We start from the raw sequence: 24,052 nt of genomic DNA on the forward strand, positions 1-24,052 counted from the left end.
CCTGATTGCCAGCCATAACATTGCGGGGCTCTGTGCGGGCTTGCCAGGTCTCTGTGCGAGCTAGCCGGGGCTCTGTGCGGCTTGTGGGGGCTCTGTGCGGGCTTGCCAGGGCTCTCTGCTGGCCGCCGGGGGTCTGTGCAGACATCATCCGATGGGACTACAAGTCCCATCGGACGATGCCTGCAACAGTGACAGTGATTGACACATTAGCCAATGATGGGACAGTAGTAGTCCCATCAACCGGCTAATGTGTTGAATGTAAAAAAAAACTACATACATACTACATACATACTGCATACATACTACATACAATACATTCATACGTTACATACAATACATACATACAGTTCATTAAACATCAGCTGTTGCGAACTTGCGACCGCTCTCTAGGGGCTCCAGGAACACAATGATGGGTGGAAGGTATTCTTCCGCAATGTATTCCTCCGCCGCTGTAAAAAAAATAGTCCCTAGTCTCACTTTTGGCATTGCTGTATGAGAAATTTTCCCACGCAACAATTGCCATAAAGTGAGACTTTGTTCTAAGGTAACCTCTCAGTGATGCACTGCAGGAGCCATTGTCTCCTGTCAGTGTGTCACTGAGGGTCCTATAGAGCAGTGACATCACCCGATGTCACTGTTCTATAGGGGAGATCGTCGTAGGACACTCGTTATCAATTGTACTAAGGGGTGGGATATGGGGTAATAAGGGATTAATGTCACCTTGCTATTGTAAGGTGACATTAAGCCGGGTTAATAATGAAGAGGCGTGAATAAGACGCCTATCCATTTATCCAATAGTAATAAAGGGTTAATAAAACACACATTAGGAAAAAAGTATTTTAATATTCTTCATTTAACCATACTTACCATACTTCAGCGCCTGCAAAAAACGTAAAATAATAAACCGTATACTCCCTGTCCGCCATAGTCCAATTAATAACGAGTGTCCCACGACGATCTCCCCTATAGAACAGTGACATCGGGTGATGTCACTGCTCTATAAGACCTCAGTGACACACTGACAGGAGACAATGGCTCCTGCAGTGCATCGCTGAGAGGTTACCTTAGGACAATGTCTCACTTTATGGCAATTGCTGCGTGGGAAAATTTCTCATACAGCAATGCCAAAAGTGAGACTAGGGACTATTTTTTTACAGCGGCGGAGGAATACATTGCGGAATTATACCTTCCTCCCCGTCACTGTGTTCCTGGAGCCCCTAGAGAGCGGTCGCAACAGCTGATGCTGCCGTTCTCTACGGAAGTTCATCGTGGGACACTCATGGATTTCTGCGGACAGGGAGTATATTGGTTGTTTGTTATTTTAATCTTTTTTACAGAGGACACTGGCTTCGGGGATCAAAGTGACAAGTAATGGTGAGTATGTACTTTATGTTATACAGTATGTACTGTATGTCTATATGTATGTATTGTATGTATTATATAAGGCTATGTGCACACGATGCAGATTTAGTGCAGATAGTGCAGATCTGCAGTGTTTTTTTCAGCAGCAGAAACGCTGCAGAACTGCACTGTTATTTACAGTACAATGTAAATCAATGTGAAAAAAATTAGCTGTGCACATGGTGCAGAAAAATCTGTGCAGAAATGCTGCAGATTTCAAAGAAGTGCATGTCACTTCTTTTGTGCAGTTCTGCAGCGTTTCTGCACCCCTCCATGATAAAAATCTGCAGTGGTAAAATCTGCACAAAAACTGCACCAAAACTGCACCAAAAAAGCACCAAAAAAAGCACAAAAACTGCACCTGCGGATTCTGACAGAAGATGCAGATTTAGTGCAGAAAATTCTGTACCACATTTCCAGCAAGCCCACACAGAGCCCCGACAAGCCCGCACAGAGCCCCAGCAAGCCCGCACAGAGCCCCCGCAAGCCGCACAGAGCCCCAGCAAGCTCGCACAGAGCCCCGGCAAGCCCGCACAGAGCCCCTGCAAGCTGCACAGATCCCTGGCAAGCCCGCACAGAGCCCCCGCAAGCCGCACAGAGCCCCGGCAGGCACACACAGACTCCCCACGGTCACGCACAGATCCTGCCCACACACACACAGTCTCTGCCCATGCACCACCCACACTCCATTATAGTTCATCATTGCACTATGGGAACTTCTGATTCCGGTATCCGATATCGCAAAAATATCGGAACTCAGTATCGGAATTCCGATACAGCGAATATCGGCCGATACCCGACATTTGCAGTATGGGAATGCTCAGCACTAATGGTGACATTAAGTCGGCTTAGTAAAGGAGAGGTGTCAATACATGTCCGTCTCCCTTTCTATAAAAGGTGGGAGGTATGCCTTTCTGTGACTTTGCATATGTGTCATGACCGTGCATACTCTGCAGAATTTTTTTTTTCTATTGTGGGGAGACAATTATGACATTTGCTGTGGGATTCTGTGAATTATATGTAAGGCCTTGCATTATTAGGTTTTTTTTTGCTTCCAGTATATATGTTACAACTAAAGTTATATTACTGACATTCATGTTCTTTCAAATTATATTCAGAAGTGGATAGTTTTTTTATATATTACATTTGTTGTCTTCCATTTTCCAGTTGAAAATGTTACAGTTAAGTTTTAGTCAATTAGCGGCAATCTATGGCAAAACTCTCTATTCGTGAAGTGATTTTAGCGTCTATCATATAGCTTACCTCTAAGATTTAGTATGCAATTAGAATGAGTTTTTCCAATCAATGACCTCATTGTCTAACTACCCATGAGCAGAGGGTGTAATATCTTTGAATGTCTAATTTATTAGTCAAAAATCTTTGTTTTCTGCTTGCAGTTCTACGATGTCTTGGAATTCCTGCACGACTTGTTACCAATTATTTTTCTGCCCATGACAAGGATGCCAATGTGCAAACTGATGTCTATCTAGATGAAGACGGTAAAACTAATAGTAAACTTACAAAGGACAGTATCTGGTATGTATGTGGAGGCACTTAGTCATAATTAGTTTAGCGTGACAATTTGTTCAAAAATTTGACATTCCAAAAATATGTTAGTGCACCAAGGTTTGTTACTGAGAATAATCTATTTGGTGCACCATATGTGGAATACATTGAAACATCAATACAGTACACCTTTTCTGCTGATTTTAATGCCAGAGGAGGTTTAGATAGATGCAGTTATTGGTGACTTTAAATTGGCTGTGCTATACCATGTGATGGGGAAACCCGCTAGGAGCTGCACAAGGTGTTGTGAGCCTTGTCTGGCTGACGTAATCTTTTGAAATGTGTAAAAGAGTAGAGGCTATTTTAGGTGATGGAGCAAAGCAATTTGCAAATTGTTCCAATTTGCTGGGTTCAGCGAATTCCCCAAAATTCAACACAAATGCAATTTGCATCAAGATCAAAACTTTCACCTCTAATATATTTATATTAGTCACCGACAACAATGAAAGTAGGTGTCGTAAATAACACTGACATGACAATGGCAATGGTACTTTCATGATAATGGTACTTATCAAGGAGGCAGAGAGTGGACGGTTGAATTTTGCATTTGACCAAGTACAAACTGTGATGATGAAAGACTGAGTTAGAGCATTTCAAAGTTAGGTCTTATAAGGTCCTCGTAGTGTGCTGTGGACAATACCTACCAAAAGTAGCTCAAGGAACAACTAACAGTGAATTAAAGATAGTGACTGATAGGTAACTAATGTGCATGAAGAATGAAAAGTAGCCTGTACCACAAATTGCTTGCAGCAATAGGAAATTGTCAGAAGACGCAGTGCTTGCTGTGTAAGAAGCTGGGAAGCTATAGACCTATCAGAGAACCCATGCTGTCCCCTGTCAACCACCTAAAGATCTAACAATGGGCATGTAAGCATCAGATATGAATCATAAAGTCATAGAAATAAGTATGTTGATCTGATGAATCATGTTTTCTTTGATTTTGACATCGTGTGAACAAAAAGTTGCATTTGCATTTTTAACCTGTTTTTTGTAGTGACAGTGATCTCTATCATCATTATATTGTCCCTGTCACAATACAATAAATGTTCAAGAATTGTTTGAGGAATTTGGTAAAAAGTTGAAGATATCTCCAAAATCCAACATCTAGTTATATCGTGCAACTATGGGATGTCCTGGAAAACAAGCCCAATCCATGGAGACCAAACCTTGCAATTTTCAAGACTGTAAGGATCAGCTGCTAACATCTAGGCCTTGCCTTAATACCGTATTCACATAATACTTCCATGCGAAGCCAAAATAATACTATGACATCGTTTTCAAATAATGCTGCTAATGGCCGCTTACAATGAAACTACAGATTAGAAGTCGGGAAAGTAAGAAACATAAGTTTCACTATGATCTGGTTAGCTAGAAAATGACATGATCTTTTCCACCCAACTCAAAAAGAATAGTGCTACATGTGGTGCTTTTTTCACATAAAAATGAGGTACACCTAAATGGGACCATTTGTTTGTTGCTAGTGATATCCATCATGGGACAAATTCGACAATGCTTTGGGGTTTTGATTATTAATGGAAATTGCAATACAAGTATAAACAGAGCCTTAGCTGCTTTACTTTACTCAAGTACTACCTCAACATTACGTTTGATGATACATGTCACTTACATAAATTAAACCTGTGTACTTTCCTTATGAAAGAGAATTGTTTTTGCATCAATGGGAAACATTATAAACCATCTCATGCATTCTGAAGAATCATTTCTGAGTAAAGCAGTGTCCTTGCACCGTTTAAAAAATTGAAGATTTGTAGATAGCTTTCCTTGAATAATTCTTTTCGTATGCTTGTGCCTCATTATATTTCTCCATTGACAAGTTTTCCTTGATCCAAGATTTTATTCTTTCTTTGAAATGGCTTGTTAGACAAGCTTTAGATCCTCTCGGATTCTTTCAGTTTCTGTTTTTGCCCATTATTAATGAAATGGTCAGAGTTTAACTATTCTGTTCTTTTTTTTTACTGACATTTTATGGCTGCTAAAATTTTACAGATCAGGAATGCATAAGTCTCTACTTGAATGAAATCAGCTTCTTCACACTTGGCAGGGTGCTGATAATTTAAAAAGCAACATTAACAAGAACTTGTAATAGACACATGCATACATTTCATGAATCCCAAATGAAGATATCTTAGTGACCCAAATTAGACAAATGAAAGTTATACCTTTTCCTAAGTAACTTGTAAGGAGGTGCATTTTAATATTATTTTTATTAGAAAAATGATAATCTGTGTAATAGCACTATATTTCTTTACTTATTACACTAAAAGATTCTTTTGCGTTAACACCTATGTGGAGACGCAGCTTTGTATCTTAATTAACCTGCAACTATTTTTAGGAAACCAAGAAGAATAGACTGTTATCTGCATGTTGGCTTTTGAATTTATGTGTTGGTCAAGAAAACAGACTTTTGTTTGTGTAAGCCTGTATTATTGACATTTCATATAACATATTGTGCTCTTGTCCTGGATCACCAATGATGTTTAATGATATGCAAATTATGTTTTGTGTAGGCTAGATAGTTTGGTAACTTCAAAAACAGAGGTGGAAAAACTATGCAAATAGATTAAATAATAAAGTAATGCTACTTGATCTCATCTCCATTCTTACCCTTTGTGTAAATACTGAATGACAGACACTTGTTAAGTATAAAAAAAGGTTTCATGCCTCTATACAGAGAGACAGCCAAAGATTTAGCCAAGATATTCAAACATCTAGGGACTCTACAGGATTGCAGCCAACACATCATGGCTCCATCGCGAGGGACACGGATATATTATTCTCCAGGAAATGACCTAGGGGACCTTGGCCCAAGTTGAAAGAATACAGATCTGCTCCATTGACCATCGCTGAACCATAGATAAGTTTGAAGAAAGCCAGGATTGGGACCCGCCGGTCACCTGGCTGCATGGAGATGTTCGGAGAAGCCAGGTTGTGATCCATGGGTCAACTGGCCTAGTACCTCACCAATGTACTGTCATCTTCTTACGCTTGTCATTACCTCCTCTCTGTGTACTTGCCACAGGTGGGGTAGTCAACCCTGGAAGATGAAGCCAGGCTGTGACCCTCTGTTCAACTGGCCTCGTACCTGAATGGACTGTCATCTTCCTACACTTTCATTACCTCCTCTCTGTGTGCATGCCACAGGTGGGGTCATCGACCCTGGGAGCTCTGTAGTAACAGCTGCTATTATCCCGGTGAGTCAGCAGATGGATGAGACTCTGTAATGTGCACCATCTTGGGGTATTTTGCTGGGACTGTTTAACATGTTAGCTGCCTGTTTTGAGGTTCAATAAAGCATTTCCATACTCTTTTACCCTCACCCTGTGTTGTCTGAGTAGCGTTAAAGGGGGAGCAGGCGTGCGGTGGGATGTTCCCTGGTCCATGCGGTTTTGGCTAGCGGACCTGGGTGCTCGCCGCCCCCCCTTGTCTCCACAGTCTAAATGAGTTGTACTAATGAATAAGTTATAACTTATCATTAGGATATGGTATACTCTATTAATCACTGTAAACTGACCATGGAATACCCACCAATGATGAGGACAGGACTCTAAAGAGCTACATCTGATTGTAGGTTAAGCATGCGCATCTCTGCTCCATTCATTCTGTAAGGGATAATCAACTACAGTACTTTTCTATCGACTGCATTTCAAGAAAGAAGAAATATAGAGGATGTACACATGCTTGACTTACCCTCCATTGAAGTGGGATGTTTTAGAGCTCCATTATCATGATCGTTGGGGCCCCAACTAGCAGACTCAGCAATCAGTAAAATATTCTCAATTGTACTGAGAAGGAATAACGAATAAACTTGGTACAACCCCTCTAACATTGTGGTGGAAATCCATTTTTATATATGGTTTTATATGGTGAAATAGATAAAGGGAACCTGCCAAGGGGATTTACCACAATGATGCATTAGCAGCGCTTTATCAGCTTTTTAATAACACTTTTATTGATGCCTTTATAACAGCAAAGCATTTGGAAAGTGCATGTTAATGTAATGTTTAAATCGGGTGTGCTTGTTTAAGCGGGTGCTGAGATGCAGTGCGCATGGATTGCAGAGCAGTACGGTATAACAATACTATTTTATTCTTTTAACAGTGAAAGGTAAAGTAGTCTCCTCGCTGTGAGCTAATAGGCAAAGAGCTAATGGAACAACAAGAGTTAAATGAGATAAGCAAAACGAGTGCGAAAGTCTAAGTTTTAAGCAACAGTTATCGTAGCTCCTGGTGGGGTTCCTTAGTTCACACTCCGATGGGGGTAGTAGTACCAGCAACGGCCGGTGTAGGGTCCTCAGATGGGGTCCAGGGTTAACAATCCATCATCTGGTGGCAGCATGAGGTCTCTGGTTTTACTCACTGAGCGCCTAGTCCACAAGCCCATGCAATCAAAGCGTGAAAAGCTGCAGTAGTCTCTGTACCAACCATGGGGTGATGTGTACTGGCCAGCAAAGGAAGCCACACTTCAATGTCCTGTAACCAGCCCACGCTTCTCTGCATGCACCTGACCTTATGTTTAGCCAAGCATACGGTGCTTCCCACACTCCCTGTCCCGCTGGCGTTACCCAGAGGTGTCGGCTACTGTACGTCGCAGCGTCGGGGCTCGAGGTGCAGAGCATGTTTCTCACTCTGCTGTGCTCTCCCTGATGGTGGGAACCTGCCCTACTGCTTTTTCTCTGTTTCCAACCTAAACACACCCCTTCTTCCCAGGTCAGGTGACCTGTCTGGTCCCCTATTCCTTCTCCCGGGCACCATGGGACGCAGCCTCGACAGTTCCAGACCCAGCTCAGTGCAGGTACCCGCAGCCCAGTCTTCCTCGTTACACTTGTACCTGGACTAACCTGATAGCGCAGTCACTCATCAGTGCAGTTGACTGGCAACATAACCATGTTGGCATGGCTGTCAAACCAGCATATATAGGAAGAACAGAGAGGGGAATAGAGATAGAAGGATGGTCATACTAGTTGCATGACCAACAAAAAGATATTTAATCTGCCTCATCTAGTAATGTAATGTCCACTGAATGTTTCCTTACTGTGACGTATCTTGGCCTCTCAGCACTAAATGCTCTTTACCCCAGCTCTAGTGTCCACCCAACTAGAGCTGTTCAGTTGTAAAACACAGCTCATCTAAAGTTGTTTGGTCACAGCTCAGGCCTTCAAGTAATCCAGCCTACATTGAAGCTTTTTCCTAATCACTTAAAGTTGGTACATCTCACAAACGTGACTAAAACGTTTAACAGTCTCCTACTACTATGGACAGATAACCACATTCACTTGTTCCTAATGCTATCAGGCTGACATAGTCCCTGTAGTTAGAGCAGACTCTCCCACAAAAATAACTTCATACAGGGATGTGTTACTCTTAGTCTAGACAACATGAGAAGCTGTCAGCTCAGAACACCTGAAAACCTCTTTACTCCATGGTTAGCCTGCCTAGTGCCTCTGTCTGATTAGCAGTTGTGATAATGCTACATCTGCTTCTGGTACTGTTTGGCTTGCTAGCTAGAACAGTATTATTGTTCTCTTTCAGAGGTCCACCTCAGTGCACTTGACGAACCCCAAAACAACTTTCCTCAGAAGACAATTAGGTCTTTTGCCTCAGTTCACCTCCATAGAAGGTTAATTTGGTTATTTATAGACTGTAAGTACAGCACATTTCTCACAAGTGGAATAGGCTTGAAGCCCAAACATCGCACAGCCCAATAACCATTTGCTTTGCATGATGACCATTCATGCGCAAGATTGGTGGACAATGGCTGTTTTGTTCCTTGCCCTGAATACACCAATCATGTCAATGTATTGTAACTTGAATAATGTCTGCGTATTATTTAAATATTGTGTAATGTGAATTGTAATATATTGTGATGTAGACTGTGATAAGCATTGAAAATGTAATGTGTTCCTGTATAGTGTGTAGTAACGTTAGATAAGTAATGTAATGTAATGCATAATGTTATAAGATAATGTTTTATAAGGAAGTTCTGCTCAACAACAGACAGCAGGGTCAGAAGTAGTTAACTTTTGGGACTAACCCACAAAGGGATAGGTTAATACATACAGTATAGAGACAGATGGTACCTTAGTTAGTTGAAGTTGGAGTTGGAGTAGTAGAAGACCTAGTGTGTGATAAGGACAGATATCTAGTCTGCAGGCTGACAAGACCGTATGCATTGGATGACTTGTGTCAGGAGAAGAAGGAGACCAGACTGAGATAGCAGAATAATTATTACATTACAGACTAATCACCAGACCCTTTAACTGACAAGGTACCAGGTTATTTTCCCTGGTTTATGAGTGTAGTCAACTTCCCAAGCGGATTTTCTCCAAGCATTCAGGAGCACAAGGCTTTACTCTGGTCATGATAGGACAATTATGGAGACTAGTTGTGGAATCACTGAAAGGGTTGTGTTACTGTTGTGTTGGCTGAGTGGTGTTGGAACTCATAGGACTAGCAATATTGGGAACAACCCAGAGGGAAATAAAACTGTTTCTGATGTGCTGTGAAACTGGAATGTGTTTGAAGATATGTGCCCGTTATCCCATGTATGAAGATATAACTGAGGAGCTGTTTGAACCATTAAGTAAAGAACTAATGTTTAAGATGAACTGTCGGTCTCTTGAGTTGTGTTATGGACCTGGCCAGCTGAAAACAGTTTCAGCACATGGCCCGCAAAAGTACACAACCCACTCTACCAAAGTCCACACACCTAGCCAGGACCACATCTTTCATGTAGCATGCTCTGGCGTCGGGAATCAGTTCCTCTCTCATGACTACCACCCTGTTTCACATACTCCCTTCTTTCTTATTTGTGTCAACTGTCCCCCAGTAGTTATTTTGGCAAAGTGCATCAGTGTCATGACCTCAACCTTCCCATGAGGACCAGCCTTCCCTTTAGACAACTTTAGAGATGATCAAGTCAAAAGCACAACATAAATGGCATTCAAGTTGAATATCCTAAAATTTGTGGGTCCTGGCAAATTTGAACAATGTGTGATTAGATTTCTGCAAACTGCCATAAAATGTCCTTCACTATTTTACTTATTGTAGTAAATGGCAAAAGTCACTGACCGTGTGGGTTTCCCAAAAATACCTTACCGCTATCATATAACATGGTAAACAAATTTTTGGGAAATATGTTTACAAACCTGGAGAATTCAAATTTCTAAAAGTTCAGTCATTTCTTAAGAACTTATCTACAGTGGGGAAAAGAGTATTTAGTTAGCCACCAATTGCGCAAGTTCTCCCACTAAAAAAGATGAGATGCCTGTAATTGATATCATAGGTAGACCACAACTATGAGAGTCAAAATGAGAAAACAAATCCAGAAAATCACCAGAAAAGATTTATTTTGCAAATTATGTTGGAAAATAAGCATTTGGTCACCTAAAAACACAAGATTTTTGGTTCTCACAGACCTGTAACATCTTCTTTTGGCTCCTCTGTCCTCCATTCATTACCTGTAGTAATGACACCTGTTTGAACTTGTTATCAGTATAAAAGACACCTGTCCATGTCCTCAAACAGTCACACTCCAAACTCAACTATGGTGAAGGCCAAAGAGCTGTCAAAGGACACCTGAAACAAAATTGTAGCCCTGCACCAGGCTGGGAAGACTGAATCTGCAATAGGCAGGCAGCTTGGTGTGATAAAATCAATTGTGGGAGCAATAATACAAAAATGGAAGTTATACAAGACCACTGATAATCTCCCTCGATCTGGGGCTCCATGCAATATAGTAACATAATAACATAGTTATTAAGGTTGAAGGAAGACTTTAAGTCCATCTAGTTCAACCCATAGCCTAACCTACAATGCCCTAACATGTTGATCCAGAGGAAGCCAAAAGCCAAAAGAAAACCATGTGGCAAAGAGTAAGCTCCACATTGGGGAAAAAAATTCCTTCCCGACTCCACATACGGCAATCAGACTAGTTCCCTGGATCAACACCCTATCAAGGAATCTAGTATATATAACCTGTAACATTATACTTTTCAAGAAAGGTATCCAGTTCCCTCTTAAATTTAATTAATGAATCACTCATTGCAACATCATACGGCAGAGAGCTCCATAGTCTCACTGCTCTTACAGTAAAGAACTTGCCTCTGTTATTATGCTTAATCCTTCTTTCCTTCAGATGTAGAGGATGCCCCCTTGTCCCTGTCTCAGGTCAATCATTAAAAAGATCATCAGAAAGGCCTTTGTTCTGTCCCCTCATATATTTATACATTAAAATAAGATCACCCCTTAGCCTTTGTTTTTCCAAACTAAATAGCCCCAAGTGTAATAACCTATCTTGGTATTGCAGACCCTTTAGTCCTCTAATAACCTTGGTTGCTCTTCTCTGCACCCACTCTAGTTCAGCTATGTCTTTCTTATACACCGGAGACCAGAACTGTACACAGTATTCTAAGTGTGGTCGAACTAGTTACTTGTATAGAGGTAAAATTATGTTCTCCTCATGAGCATCTATGCCTCTTTTAATGCATCCCATTATTTTATTTGCCTTTGTAGCAGCTGCCTGACACTGGCCACTAAATGTCATCCACCCATACTCCCAGGTCGTTTTCATTGACGGTTTTGCCCAAAGTTTTAGAATTAAGCACATACAGTAATTATACATCTTATTACTTCTACCCAAGTGCATGACCTTACATTTATCCCCATTAAAGCTCATTTGCTATTTATCAGCCCAAGCTTCTAGTTTACTTAAATCACCCTGTAATATAAAATTGTCCTCCTCTGTATTGATTACCCTGCAGAGTTTAATGTCATCTGCATATATTGAAATTCTACTCTGTATGCCCCCTACAAGGTCATTAATAAATATGCTAAAAAGAAGAGGGCCCAATACTGACCCCTGTGGTACCCCACTGCTAAATGCTACCCAGTCTGAGTGTGCTTCATTAATAACCACCCTTTGTTTTCTATCCCTGAGCCAGCTCTCAATCCACTTACACATATTTTCCCCTATCCCCATTATTCTCATTTTATGTATCAACCTTTTGTGTGGCACCGTATCAAAAGCTTTTGAAAAGTCCATATACACTACATCCACTGGGTTCCCTTGGTCCAATCCGGAACTTACCTCTTCATAGAAACTGATCAGATTAGTCTGACATGAATGGTCCCTAGTAAACCCGTGCTGATACTGGGTCATGAGGTTATTCCTCTTCAGATACTCCAGTATAGCATCCCTTAGAATGCCCTCCAGGATTTTACCCACAGTAGAGGTTAATTTTACTGGCCTATAATTTCCGAGTTCAGTTTTTGTCCCCTTTTTGAATATTGGCACCACATTTGCTATACGCCAGTCCTGTGGTACAGACCCTGTTATTATGGAGGCTTTAAAGATTATAAATAATGGTCTATCAATGACTGTACTTAATTCCTGCAGTACTCAAGGGTGTATCCTATCCGGACCCGGAAATGTGTCAACTTTAGTGATTTTTAGACGCCGCTGTACTTCCTGCTGACACTTAATGGGGAATTTTTGTTATCACTGACCACATTGTCTGCCATGGGATTTTCTTGTGTAAATACTGATGAAAAGAAGTCACTTAGCATATTGGCTTTTTTCTCATTCTCATCCACCATTTCACCCAGACTATTTTTTAGTTTTTTACTATTTACGTAGTTAAAGAATATTTTGGGATTATTTTTACTCTCTCTGGCAATGAGTCTCTCTGTTTCAATCTTTGCTGCCTTGATTTGCTTTTTACAGAATTTATTTAATTTTCTGTATTTATTTAATGCCTCATCACTACCCACTTCCTTTAATTCTCTAAATGCTTTCTTTTTGTCACTTATTGCGCCCCTTACAGCTCTATTTAGCTATACTGGTTTCCTCCTATTTCTAGTATGTTTTTTCCCATACGGTATATACTGTGCACAGGTCCTATCCAGGATGCTAATAAATGTCTCCCATTTTCTTTGCGTATTTTTATGTCTTAGGATATCATCCCAGTTAATTGCACCAAGATCCTCTCTCATCCGTTGGAAATTTGCCCTCCTGAAGTTTAGTGTCCTTGTAACCCCTCTATTACACATCTTATTAAATGATATATGAAAACTTATTATTTTGTGATCACTATTCCCCAAGTGACCCCCAACCCTTATATCTGATGTAAATCAGATGCTAGGTGTGAAAAATCGGATTGTATTCACATAAAAAACGCATTACACTCGCATGACACTTGCATTACACTCGTCCGACTCTCCTGCATCAAAATTGGACCGATTTTAAAATCGATAGTGTGACTCCAGCCTTACCCTGATGTTCTATAGGGAAAAAATTGTACAATTATGAAAATCCAAATTTTACAGTGTCTAAAATAGTTCAGGTTTCAAAGGCCAACCTAAAATTACTATTAAAAACACAATACAATTTGACTTTTGATGTTTTGGTAATATAATAATAATAATAATAATAATAATAATAATAATAATAATAGACATTTATTTTTTTCCTCCAGGAATTATCATTGCTGGAATGAAGCCTGGATGACAAGACCAGATCTTCCAGTTGGATTTGGTGGATGGCAGGCTGTAGATGCCACACCTCAGGAGAACAGTGACGGTATGTATTACTTTTATATTGCAATCAGGTACTTTTTGGTCAGAATAGATGTGATAAAGTATCATTGTTATTGGAAAATGTATCATGTACTTTCAGAAATAATGAATAAACATTTGCAATGTTATAAAGTGCTCCCATTGACATTTCAAGTTACTTTGAAAGCCGTCTTCCCCTTGAGTCTGTGAATGTTTCATGACATTTTACTTTCTTAAGTATGGAAGAAAATGTAATAAGATAGTAGGAAGTCAATCGATGATATTTTAAGTAAAGACATAATGAAAGTAATTAAAACAAGCAAAGTGTCCTTCAGACTTACATACACTCTTGTCACAAAGTATTTCTATCTATTTTGCATATCGTTTAATTATGTTCTTAAGTTTCCATAATTGATATTATTGGAATTATGGTTGAGAATTATTATATTAAGACGTGACTATAAAGAAAACTTCATGAAAAGCAAAGTTAGAGAATTAAATAAATTTTCTGAAGGGATAAAGGAAATCTGTAATTTTGTTTAAACTAGGGTTGAACGAAACGGATCGGACAAATTCAAAAATCGCCGACTTTCGTTTCGTTTCATAAAACCCAATCCTATCCTTGTGTGGGATTGGCCATGAGGTCGGCGATCTGCGCGCAAAAGTCGCGTTTCATATGACGCTTTCAGCGCCATTTTTCAGCCAATGAAGGAGAACGCAGAGTGTGGGCAGCGTGATGACATAGGTCTCGGTCCCCGCCATCTTAGAGAAGGGCATGACAGTGATTGGCTTGCTTTCTGCAGCGTTACAGGGGCTATGAAGGGGCGTGCACGCCGGCCGCCATCTTACTTCTGCCGATCTTAGCATAGGGAGAGGTTGCTGCAGCTTCATCAGAAGAAGGGATATAGTTAGGGAGGGAAGATTAACCCGTTCAACACATCCGTTAAACGGACTGCATCTGCTAGCTCCATCTGCGCTAGCAGTGATGGACCCGGAAACGCTGCAGCCCGCGTCTCAGGGCTGTCACTCAATGACGGCACATCGCTAGCGCACGCCATTGAAAGTAATGGCGGCATTAATGGACTACGTTATACCGCGTTATGCCGCGGTGTTATGTAGTCCGTTAAACGGGTCACACTAACATAGTGTGAACCCAGCCTTAGCCTACTTTATTATTTGGGCCTACTAACTGTGTCTGCCACTCATTACAGTTGTCCTCCACTGAACAAAGCAATGCCGCCTGTTTAGTCCTGTTACCAATTTTGAACTGCATTTAGCCTACTTTCTTATTTGGCCTACTAACTGTGTTTCCTCCTCATCCTGCCCATTGCCCAGCCACTGCTAGATGAGTCTGCTGGTACATTGACCCAGACCACTACATTCCCCTTGCACTCTACACAGCCAGAATCTGGCCCTGCTGAAAGTCAGGTTCCCCTTCCCACATACTATACCGCCTTACACGGGAACAAAGAGGAAGGTGCAGATGAAAGTGCAGGTTCCTTCATCAGGTGGGGGGGCATACTCGTTGGTGACGTCACTGGCACAGGGTCCCTCATAGTACGCAAAAGTGTCTCTGCCAGTGGGAGGCGCCAACCGCCGTCAAACACACCGCCGTACTATGAGAGGCCGTGTGCCAGTGCCAACGAGTGGGCCCCCCCTGATTGCTCAGGATCACAGCACTTGCAAAGTTGAAATACTTACCTCTCCCTGCTCCACTGCCGTGATGTATTCTGCGTTTCCTGGGCCCACGAAAATCTTGAGCCAGTCCTACCCCCCACAACTTTAGCCAAATGACCCCCAGTTTTCAATGCCTAACTATTATTATAAAGTAAATTAAGATTGACAAGCTTAAGTAATAAGAATTGATGTTTTGGCATTAAAATGGGCACTGTAGGTGTTTTCCTGTCCTCCACTCACTGCTGACTTTGATTCCCCATTGACTTGCATTGGGTTTCGTGTTTCAGTTGGCCCCCAACTTTTCGCATTAATTGGCAGATTTCACCCGACCCGACTCAATCCAAAAAAAGTAAAAGTCGCTCAACTCTAGTTTTAACCTCTTCACCAACCAGCCTATTTTCACCTTCCTGACCAGACTGAATCTTATTATTCTGGCCAGTGTAAACTAAGGTGTTAATAACTAGAGTATTTTTACATATCCCAGTGATTCTGAGTCTATTTTTTGTGACACATTGCACATTATGTTAGTGCTAAATTTTGGTCAATATCATTTGCAAGTACGTGTGAAAGTACCGTAATTTTGGCATAAATTAAGAAAATTAAGCAATTTTCAAAATTTGAATTTTTATGCCCTTAAACCAGATAGTTATATCATACAAAATTGATAATGAATAACATACATGTACCACATCTCAACTTTACATCAGCATTATATTTGAAACATCATTTTGTTTTTTGTTTCCCCGCTTTTCCAGCAAAATTTCCAAAACCAATATTTTTTAGAGACTACATCCCCTTTGAAGTGGATTTGTGGGCCTATGTGACAGAAAATACCCAAAAGTGACACCATTTTAAAATTGCACCCCTCAAAGTGCTCGAAGCAACTTTCTAGAAGTTTTTTAACCCTTCAACTTTTTCATAGGAATTATAGCAACTTGGAAGGAAAAAATGAAAATTTTACTTTTTCACACAAAATATTGCTTTAACCCCCAATTTTCCATTTCACAAGGGTAAGAGGAGAAAATGGACCATACAATTTGTTGTGCAATTTCTGTTGAGTACCCTGAAACTCTCATCAAGCGACCCAATTTTTGGAAACTACACCCCTCCAAAAATTTATTTAGACGTGGCTTAACCATTTTAAACCTATAGGTGTTTCACAGAATCTTTCAACGTTGAGCCGTGGAAATGAAACAATACTTTCTGCCTGCAAATATGTTGTTTATTACCCACATTTTTTTAATTAAAAAATATATATTTTTACGTTTTTTAACCCCTTTCTGACCTCGGACGTACTATCCCGTCCGAGGTCAGAAAGGGGTTAAAAAACGTAAAAATATATATTTTTTAATTAAAAAAATGTGGGTAATAAATGCGGTGAGCCCGCATCAAAGCCGGGACATGTCAGCTGTTTTGAACAGCTGACATGTGCCCGTAATAGGCGCGGGCAGAATCGCGATCTGTCCGTGCCTATTAACTAGTTAAATGCCGCTGTCAAAAGCAGACAGCGGCATTTAACTACCGCTTCCGGCCGGGCGGCCGGAAATGATCGTATCGCCGACCCCCGTCACATGATCGGAGGTCGGCGATGCTTCTGAATAGTAACCATAGAGGTCCTTGAGACCTCTATGGTTACTGATCGCCGGTAGCTGTGAGTGCCACCCTGTGGTCGGCGCTCACAGCACACCTGCAATTCTGCTACATAGCAGCGAACATCAGATCGCTGCTATGTAGCTGAGGCGATCGCGTTGTGCCTGCTTCTAGCCTCCTATGGAGGCTATTGAAGCATGGCAAAAGTTAAAAAAAAGTTTTAAAAAATGTGAAAAAAAAAAATATAAAAGTTTAAATCACCCCCTTTCACCCCATTCAAAATAAAATCAATTTAAAAAAAAATCGAACCTACACATATTTGGTATCACTGCGTTCAGAATCGCCCAATCTATCAATAAAGAAAGCATTAACCTCATCGCTAAGCGGCGTAGCGAGAAAAAAATTTGAAACGCCAGAATTACGTTTTTTTGGTCACCACGACATTGAATTAAAATGCAATAATGGGCGATCAAAAGAACTTATCTGCACCAAAATGCTATCATTAAAATGGAGACGCTACGAGTATCGGAAAATGGCGCAATTTTTTTTTTTTAGCAAAGTTTGGAATTTTTTTCACCACTTAGATAAAAAATAACCTAGTCATGTTAGGTGTCTATGAACTCGTAATGACCTGGAGAATTATAATGGCAGGTCAGTTTTAGCATTTAGTGAAATTAGCAAAAAAGCCAAGCAAAAAACAAGTATGGGATTGCACTTTTTTTGCAATTTCACCGCACTTGGAATTTTTTTCCTGTTTCCTAGTACACAACATGGTAAAGCCAATGATGTTGTTCAAAAGTACAACTCGTCCCGCAAAAAATAAGCCCTGACATGGCCAAATTGACGGAAAAATAAAAAAGTTATGGCTGTGGGAAGGAGGGGAGCGAAAAACGAACACGGAGAAATGGAAAATCCCAAGGTCATGAAGGGGTTAAAAAGCATTTTTACTTTTGTTCTTAGTCCTTAAATTGGATTTAAACTTTTATTACTGTGATCTCTGGTATAATGCATTGCAATGCACCAGCAGTGCTGCACTGACAGACACCTCTTAGACCATGCTTTGAGCATTATGTTATAAGGCCACTGTAGCTGGCACACCCGGAGGTCATCATGAGAGGGAGTCCCATCCCTTTCCCCACCTCCTAAATGTTGCGATCCATATTAATTATGGCATTCAGGGGGTTAAATGATATGCATGCACCGCTCATGACAGCTGGAGTACGGCCACTACTTATGCTGAGCTCCCGGCGGCAATCGCGCGGGCCCTGCTCCTGTGTCTGCATAATTGCCTTGACATAAGTGTGCTTCATAGGTTCAGAACTCTTTCCTGACCGTGACATAAACTTACATTAAAAATCATCGAAGAGTTAAAGAGAACCTATTACCAGGTTACTGCTCCCTGCGTATTTTGCTTTTTTTTCCAAAAATGTAAAGGTCTTTATATTTGGTACTACTTTTCATAGTTGTAGCCAAATTGTCGTGGCTTACAGGATTCTCTACGGTCAGGTCTTTAGTCTGCTTTGCACTATTATCTTTTGAGCAAGGCAGGCAAGGACAATAAAAATTAGCACAACAGAAAAAAATGCCATATCTCTGGAATTGTAAGGCAGAATTATAAAATGCAAATGCACAGTGCTCAGGTAAGCCGCAATGAAGTAAAAAAAAAAAGTTGGTCCTCTTCAACACCTTGAAATGTACTGCACAGAGTGAGGTGCGTTCCTGCAAGCAATCACTCAGAGTCTGCACAATCATCAGCAGGTGTCATTCAAAAATGTTCAACAACTCAGCACATCCATCCGTAGGTAATAAAACAAATTGGTCTTTATTTTAAATCTATTTAAAAAGATATGAACTTGTTCTTATGAGACATTAACATCTGACGTGTGTCTCAGCGATGGGGCTGACACATCACCTCTCTTTATGTGATGCACTCAGATAATGCCCTGCAAAAAACTTTGCGTAGTATTAGATCAGCAATCAGGACAGGGAAAGTTGATGTCCCAAAGAGGGAGTAGGTAAAAATGCAAAAAATTTTAAAGCAAATTCGCTAATTTACCCCTTTCTGCCATTAGACGTACTATTCCATCCATGTGGGGTGGGCTTTACTTCCCACGGACGGAATAGTACGTCATAGGCGATCGGCCGCGCTCACGGGGGGAGCGCGGCCGGGTGTCAGCTGCTTATCGCAGCTGACATCCGGCACTATGTGCCAGGAGCGGTCACGGACCGCCCCCGGCACATTAACCCCCGGCACACCGCGATCAAACATGATCGCGATGTGCCGGCGGTGCAGGGAAGCATCGCGCAGGGAGGGGGCTCCCTGCGGGCTTCCCTGAGACCCCCGCAGCGCCCTCCCATGCGCCCAAATGGTGGTTTCCCCCCACATATGGGGTATCAGCGCAGTCAGGACAAATTGCACAACAACTTTTGGGGTCCAATTTCTCCTGTTACCCTTGGGAAAATACAAAACTGGGGACTAAAAAATAATTTTTGTGGGAAAAAATTTTTGTTTTATTTTTATGGCTCTGCATTATAAACTTCTGTGAAGCTCTTGGTGGGTCAAAGTGCTCACCACACATCTAGATAAGTTCCTTAGGGGGTCTACTTTCCAAAATGGTGTCACTTGTGGGGGGTTTCAATGTTTAGGCACATCAGTGGCTCTCCAAACACAACATGGCGTCTCATCTCAATTCCTGTGAATTTTGCATTGAAAAGTCAAACGGCGCTCCTTCCCTTCCGAGCTCTCCCATGCGCCCAAACAGTGGTTTAACCCCATATATGGGGTATCAGCGTATTCAGGACAAATTGTACAACAACTTTTTGGTTCCAATTTTGTCTCTTACCATTGGGAAAATAAAAAATTGGGGGCGAAAAGATAATTTTTGTGAAAAAAAAATGATTTTTACGGTTCTGCATTATAAACTTCTGTGAAGCACTTGGTGGGTCAAAGTGCTCACCACACCTCTAGATAAGTTCCTCAAGGGGTCTACTTTCCAAAATGGTGTCACTTGTGGGAGGTTTCAATGTTTAGGCACATCAGTGGCTCTTCAAACGCAACATGGCGTCCCATCTCAATTCCTGTCAATTTTGCATTGAAAGGTCAAACGGCGCTCCTTCCCTTCCGAGCTCTCCCATGCGCCCAAACAGTGGTTTACCCCCACATATGGGGTATCAGCGTACTCAGGACAAATTGTGCAACAACGTTTTGGTTTTAATTTCTTCTCTTACCATTGGGAAAATAAAAAATTGGGGGCGAAAAGATAATTTTTGTGAAAAAAATGATTTTTTATTTTTATGGTTCTGCATTATAAACTTCTGTGAAGCACTTGGTGGGTCAAAGTGCTCACCACACCTCTAGATAAGTTCCTTAGGGGGTCTACTTTCCAAAATGGTGTCACTTGTGGGGGGTTTCAATGTTTAGGCACATCAGGGGCTCTCCAAGCGTCCCATCTCAATTCTAGTCAATTTTGCATTAAAAAGTCAAATGGCGCTCCTTCGCTTCCAAGATCTGTCATGCGCCCAAAACAGTGGTTTACCTCCACTTATGGGGTATTGGCGTACTCAGGACAAATTGTACAACAAGGTTTGGGGTCCATTTTCTCCTGTAACCCTTGGTAAAATAAAACAAATTGGAGCTGAAGTAAATTTTTTGTGAAAAAAAGTTAAATGTTAATTTTTATTTAAACATTCCAAAAATTCCTGTGAAACACCTGAAGGGTTAATAAACTTCCTGAATGTGGTTTTGAGAACCTAGAGGGGTGCAGTTTTTAGAATGGTGTCACACTTGGGTATTTTCTATCATATAGACCCCTCAAAATGACTTCAAATGAGATGTGGTCCCTAAAATAAAATGGTGCTGTAAAAATGAGAAATTGCTGGTCAACTTTTAACCCTTATAACTCCCTAACAAAAAAAAATTTGGTTCCAAAATTGTGCTGATGTAAAGTAGACATGTGGGAAATGTTACTTATTAAGTATTTTGTGTGACATATCTCTGTGATTTAATTGCATAAAAATTCAAAGTTGGAAAATTGCGAAATTTTCAAAATTTTCACCATATTTCCATTTTTTTCACAAATAAACGCAGGTAATATCAAAGAAATTTTACCACTATCATGAAGTACAATATGTCACGAGAAAACAATGTCAGAATCACCGGGATCCGTTGAAGCGTTCCAGAGTTATAACCTCATAAAGGGACAGTGGTCAGAATTGTAAAAATTGGCCCGGTCATTAACGTGCAAACCACCCTTGGGGGTAAAGGGGTTAAAGAACAAAAGAACAAAAAAAAAATATGCCAATAAATACATATATTATTGTAAAAACAAAAATTAAAAAAGTACACATATTTGGTATTGTCGTGTCAAGAACAATCCGATCTGTAAAGCTGTGACAGTAGTTAACCCCTTCAGAGCACACCATAAGAAATACGGCAAAATACTATGCTTTGTCATCATACTGCAGGAAAAAAAGTGGAATAAAAGCAATTAAAAAGTCGAATGTAAATAAAAATGGCATCTCTAAAAAATGTCATCTTGTCCTACAAAAAACAAGCTACCATAGAACTCTATCAGCGAAAACATTAAAAGCTACAGCTCTCAGAATAAAACGAAGCAAAAACAATTTTTTTTAATAAAATTGTATTTATTGTAAAAGCAGCAAAAAATAAATACAACGTAAATGTGGTATTGCTGTATTTGTACTAACCCAAAGGAGAAAGCTATCATATTACTTTCACCACCCGGTGAACAGCATATAAAAGAAAATTCCTGAATTTATGGTTTTTGTTAATTTGCCTCCCAAAAAATGGGAATAGAAAGTGATCAGAAAATTTTATGTGCCTGAAAATAGTACCTAAAAAACTTCATCCCACAAAAAACAAGCCCTGACCAGATTCTGTTGGCAGAAATATAAAGAAATTATAGCTTTATAGCTTTCAGTATATGGTGAGGTAAAAAAGCATTTTTTTTAGCATATATATATATATATATATATATATATATAAATGGTATTGCTCTAATAAAGTTGTCTAATCACTTATACCACAGGAGGAATGGCATAATAAATAAATAAAACCGATTCTTCACCTGCTGTTGATTTGTTCATTCTGCCTCTCAAAGATAGTAGTAAGGCTCGGCTCACATTTATCCTGCGTTCTATGCTGGGAGCTTGTATCGTTCCTATGGCGGTGTTCATCTTTTTAACCCTGCTGTTCTATTTGTTTCCACTGTACTTTTGTACTGCTCCGGTCATTTTTGACCAAACATAACAGCAGGGTTAAGCATGCACAAAAGAAGAGTCAGCCACAGTTTTCTGTATCTCTGAAAAGAAGGACCAGAATAATTCTGCTGCCTCATTATAGTGAATGGACCCTTCAAGGATTTAATCTGAATCTCATCATTCAGAAATTTTGATGGAAACCCCCTATGTAAGTGCTCAGGGTAGAGCGTAGGATAAATATGATACAAAATGTTATGTAAAATGTTCCTAATAAAATCAATCCACAAAATAAGCATGTCCCCACTCAGATTTGACCTGTGTTAACGGAATTATAGGGGCTTCCATGTTACTGGTCACACCAGGGCCGGGATGAGGGGTAGGCGGGGTAGGCGCCTGCCTAGGGTGCCATCTTGCACCTGATGAAAAAATTCATCCCTGCTCTAACTGATGGAAGGGTTCAACAATCAGTAAGCGATATTACCAGTGAATGAGGAGAGAAGCATTCTGTGGTGCATGGCATTCCACTACATATTAATATACAAACTTTTAACTTATCTAATCTAACAATAAATAAATATTACACAGAACAATTTGGCTTGGTGGAAAAAATTTGGCCATGACCTTTACTAAAATTCTTTGATACATAGATAACCAAACTTCAACCAATCATGTAGCAATCTTATTCTTACTTAAAACCAAAATTGTGGCTTAGTCAAAGCTCAAACCCGTTTACCCTTTACAATACATGAAGTCCATTCAGTTCCCTGAACGACTAACCCAACCGACTATCCTACCTAATTCATTAGGTAAGCATGGCACTGCCCCATCAAACGCTATTTCCATCATTGCTTGAAAATTCAAATTAAATATGTCACTGCATGTTTTAGATAGGTGTACACAGTCATTTAAAAAATGACCTGGCAAGCCACTTTGCATGTCAATATGCCAGAAAAAAACCCACCAATCGTTGGCATGAACTTACTCATTTACCTGTTTTAAATCTATTGACTTTTCCCTAAACAATCTGGACACAATTTTAGCAAAACCGATTTTAACACCATGAAACAGCTTCATTAACTTTAAAAAAAATATAACTTCATTTGAAATAACAGCTCAGTTGTACCCAGCTTCTCGATGTCATTTCTCCTAGGTGCACGATAATGACATCAGGGACTGGAGCTCTATCACTCATTAAAGTCACTTGGTCCATCAGCTGTTCCATGTTTGTCCTTTAACCCTGAACCAAGAAATTCTTACTTGATCAGAAGACAATGATAGGTTTAACCCATAAAACCGCTGCTGCGCCTTCCATTCTACCCAGTCAATGAAGAAATGTCCCAAGATCCACACTGTGACACCTATAAAAATTACAAACAACTAATTCTATTAGTATTATTAATGGGTGGCATGGTGGCTCAGTGGTTAGCCTTGCAGCGCTGGAGTCCTGGGTTCAAATCCCACCATGGACAACATCTGCAAGGAGTTTGTATGTTCTCCCCGTGTTTGCATGGGGTTTCTCCCACATTCTAAAGACATACTGATAGGGAATTTAGATTGTGAGCCCCATTGGGGACAGCGATGATAATATGTGCAAAACTGTGAGTAACTGTAAAGCGCTGCGGAATATGTTAGCGCTATATAAAAAATAAAGATTATTATTATTATTTATTTTTTAATATACAATTGATAACATCTCCAGCCCTATCTTCTCAATGTCTTTATTAATGTTTCACTTAATCCCAATCTGGCAGCCTTTGTTGCTTCGTCAATCCTGAAAGAATGAATGGAAAAATATTTATCACTTAAACTTAGCTTGGCTAGGCGTTTATTCAAAATGTTCTTGAATTGGAACTGCATTAGAGGCTTACTAGACGGTGTCACAAAAATGTTACTCCGTTTGCAGGGCGTAAGTTCATATAGTTGCTCTGACTAAACAAACTGGACAGATGGTCTCTTCTAGCAAACACATTAGTTTTAAAGAGCTACCTTTAACAGCTTGGTCTGTCTTGGATTTTGCTATAAAAAAG

General features: G+C 40.3%; 1 protein-coding gene across 1 annotated transcript in view; it reads left to right on the forward strand.

The window, feature by feature from the left end:
• F13A1 (coagulation factor XIII A chain) overlaps positions 1-24,052 on the forward strand; it is a 421,197-nt gene that overhangs the window by 230,080 nt on the left and 167,065 nt on the right. Inside the window, exons 8-9 of the mRNA XM_069730705.1 lie at positions 2,799-2,937; positions 13,460-13,563. Of these exons, the coding sequence (XP_069586806.1) occupies positions 2,799-2,937; positions 13,460-13,563 (243 nt within the window). The remainder of the gene's footprint in view (positions 1-2,798; positions 2,938-13,459; positions 13,564-24,052) is intronic.

The sequence above is a fragment of the Ranitomeya imitator genome, chromosome 6 (assembly GCF_032444005.1).
Source record: "Ranitomeya imitator isolate aRanImi1 chromosome 6, aRanImi1.pri, whole genome shotgun sequence".
Taxonomy (NCBI): domain Eukaryota; kingdom Metazoa; phylum Chordata; class Amphibia; order Anura; family Dendrobatidae; genus Ranitomeya; species Ranitomeya imitator.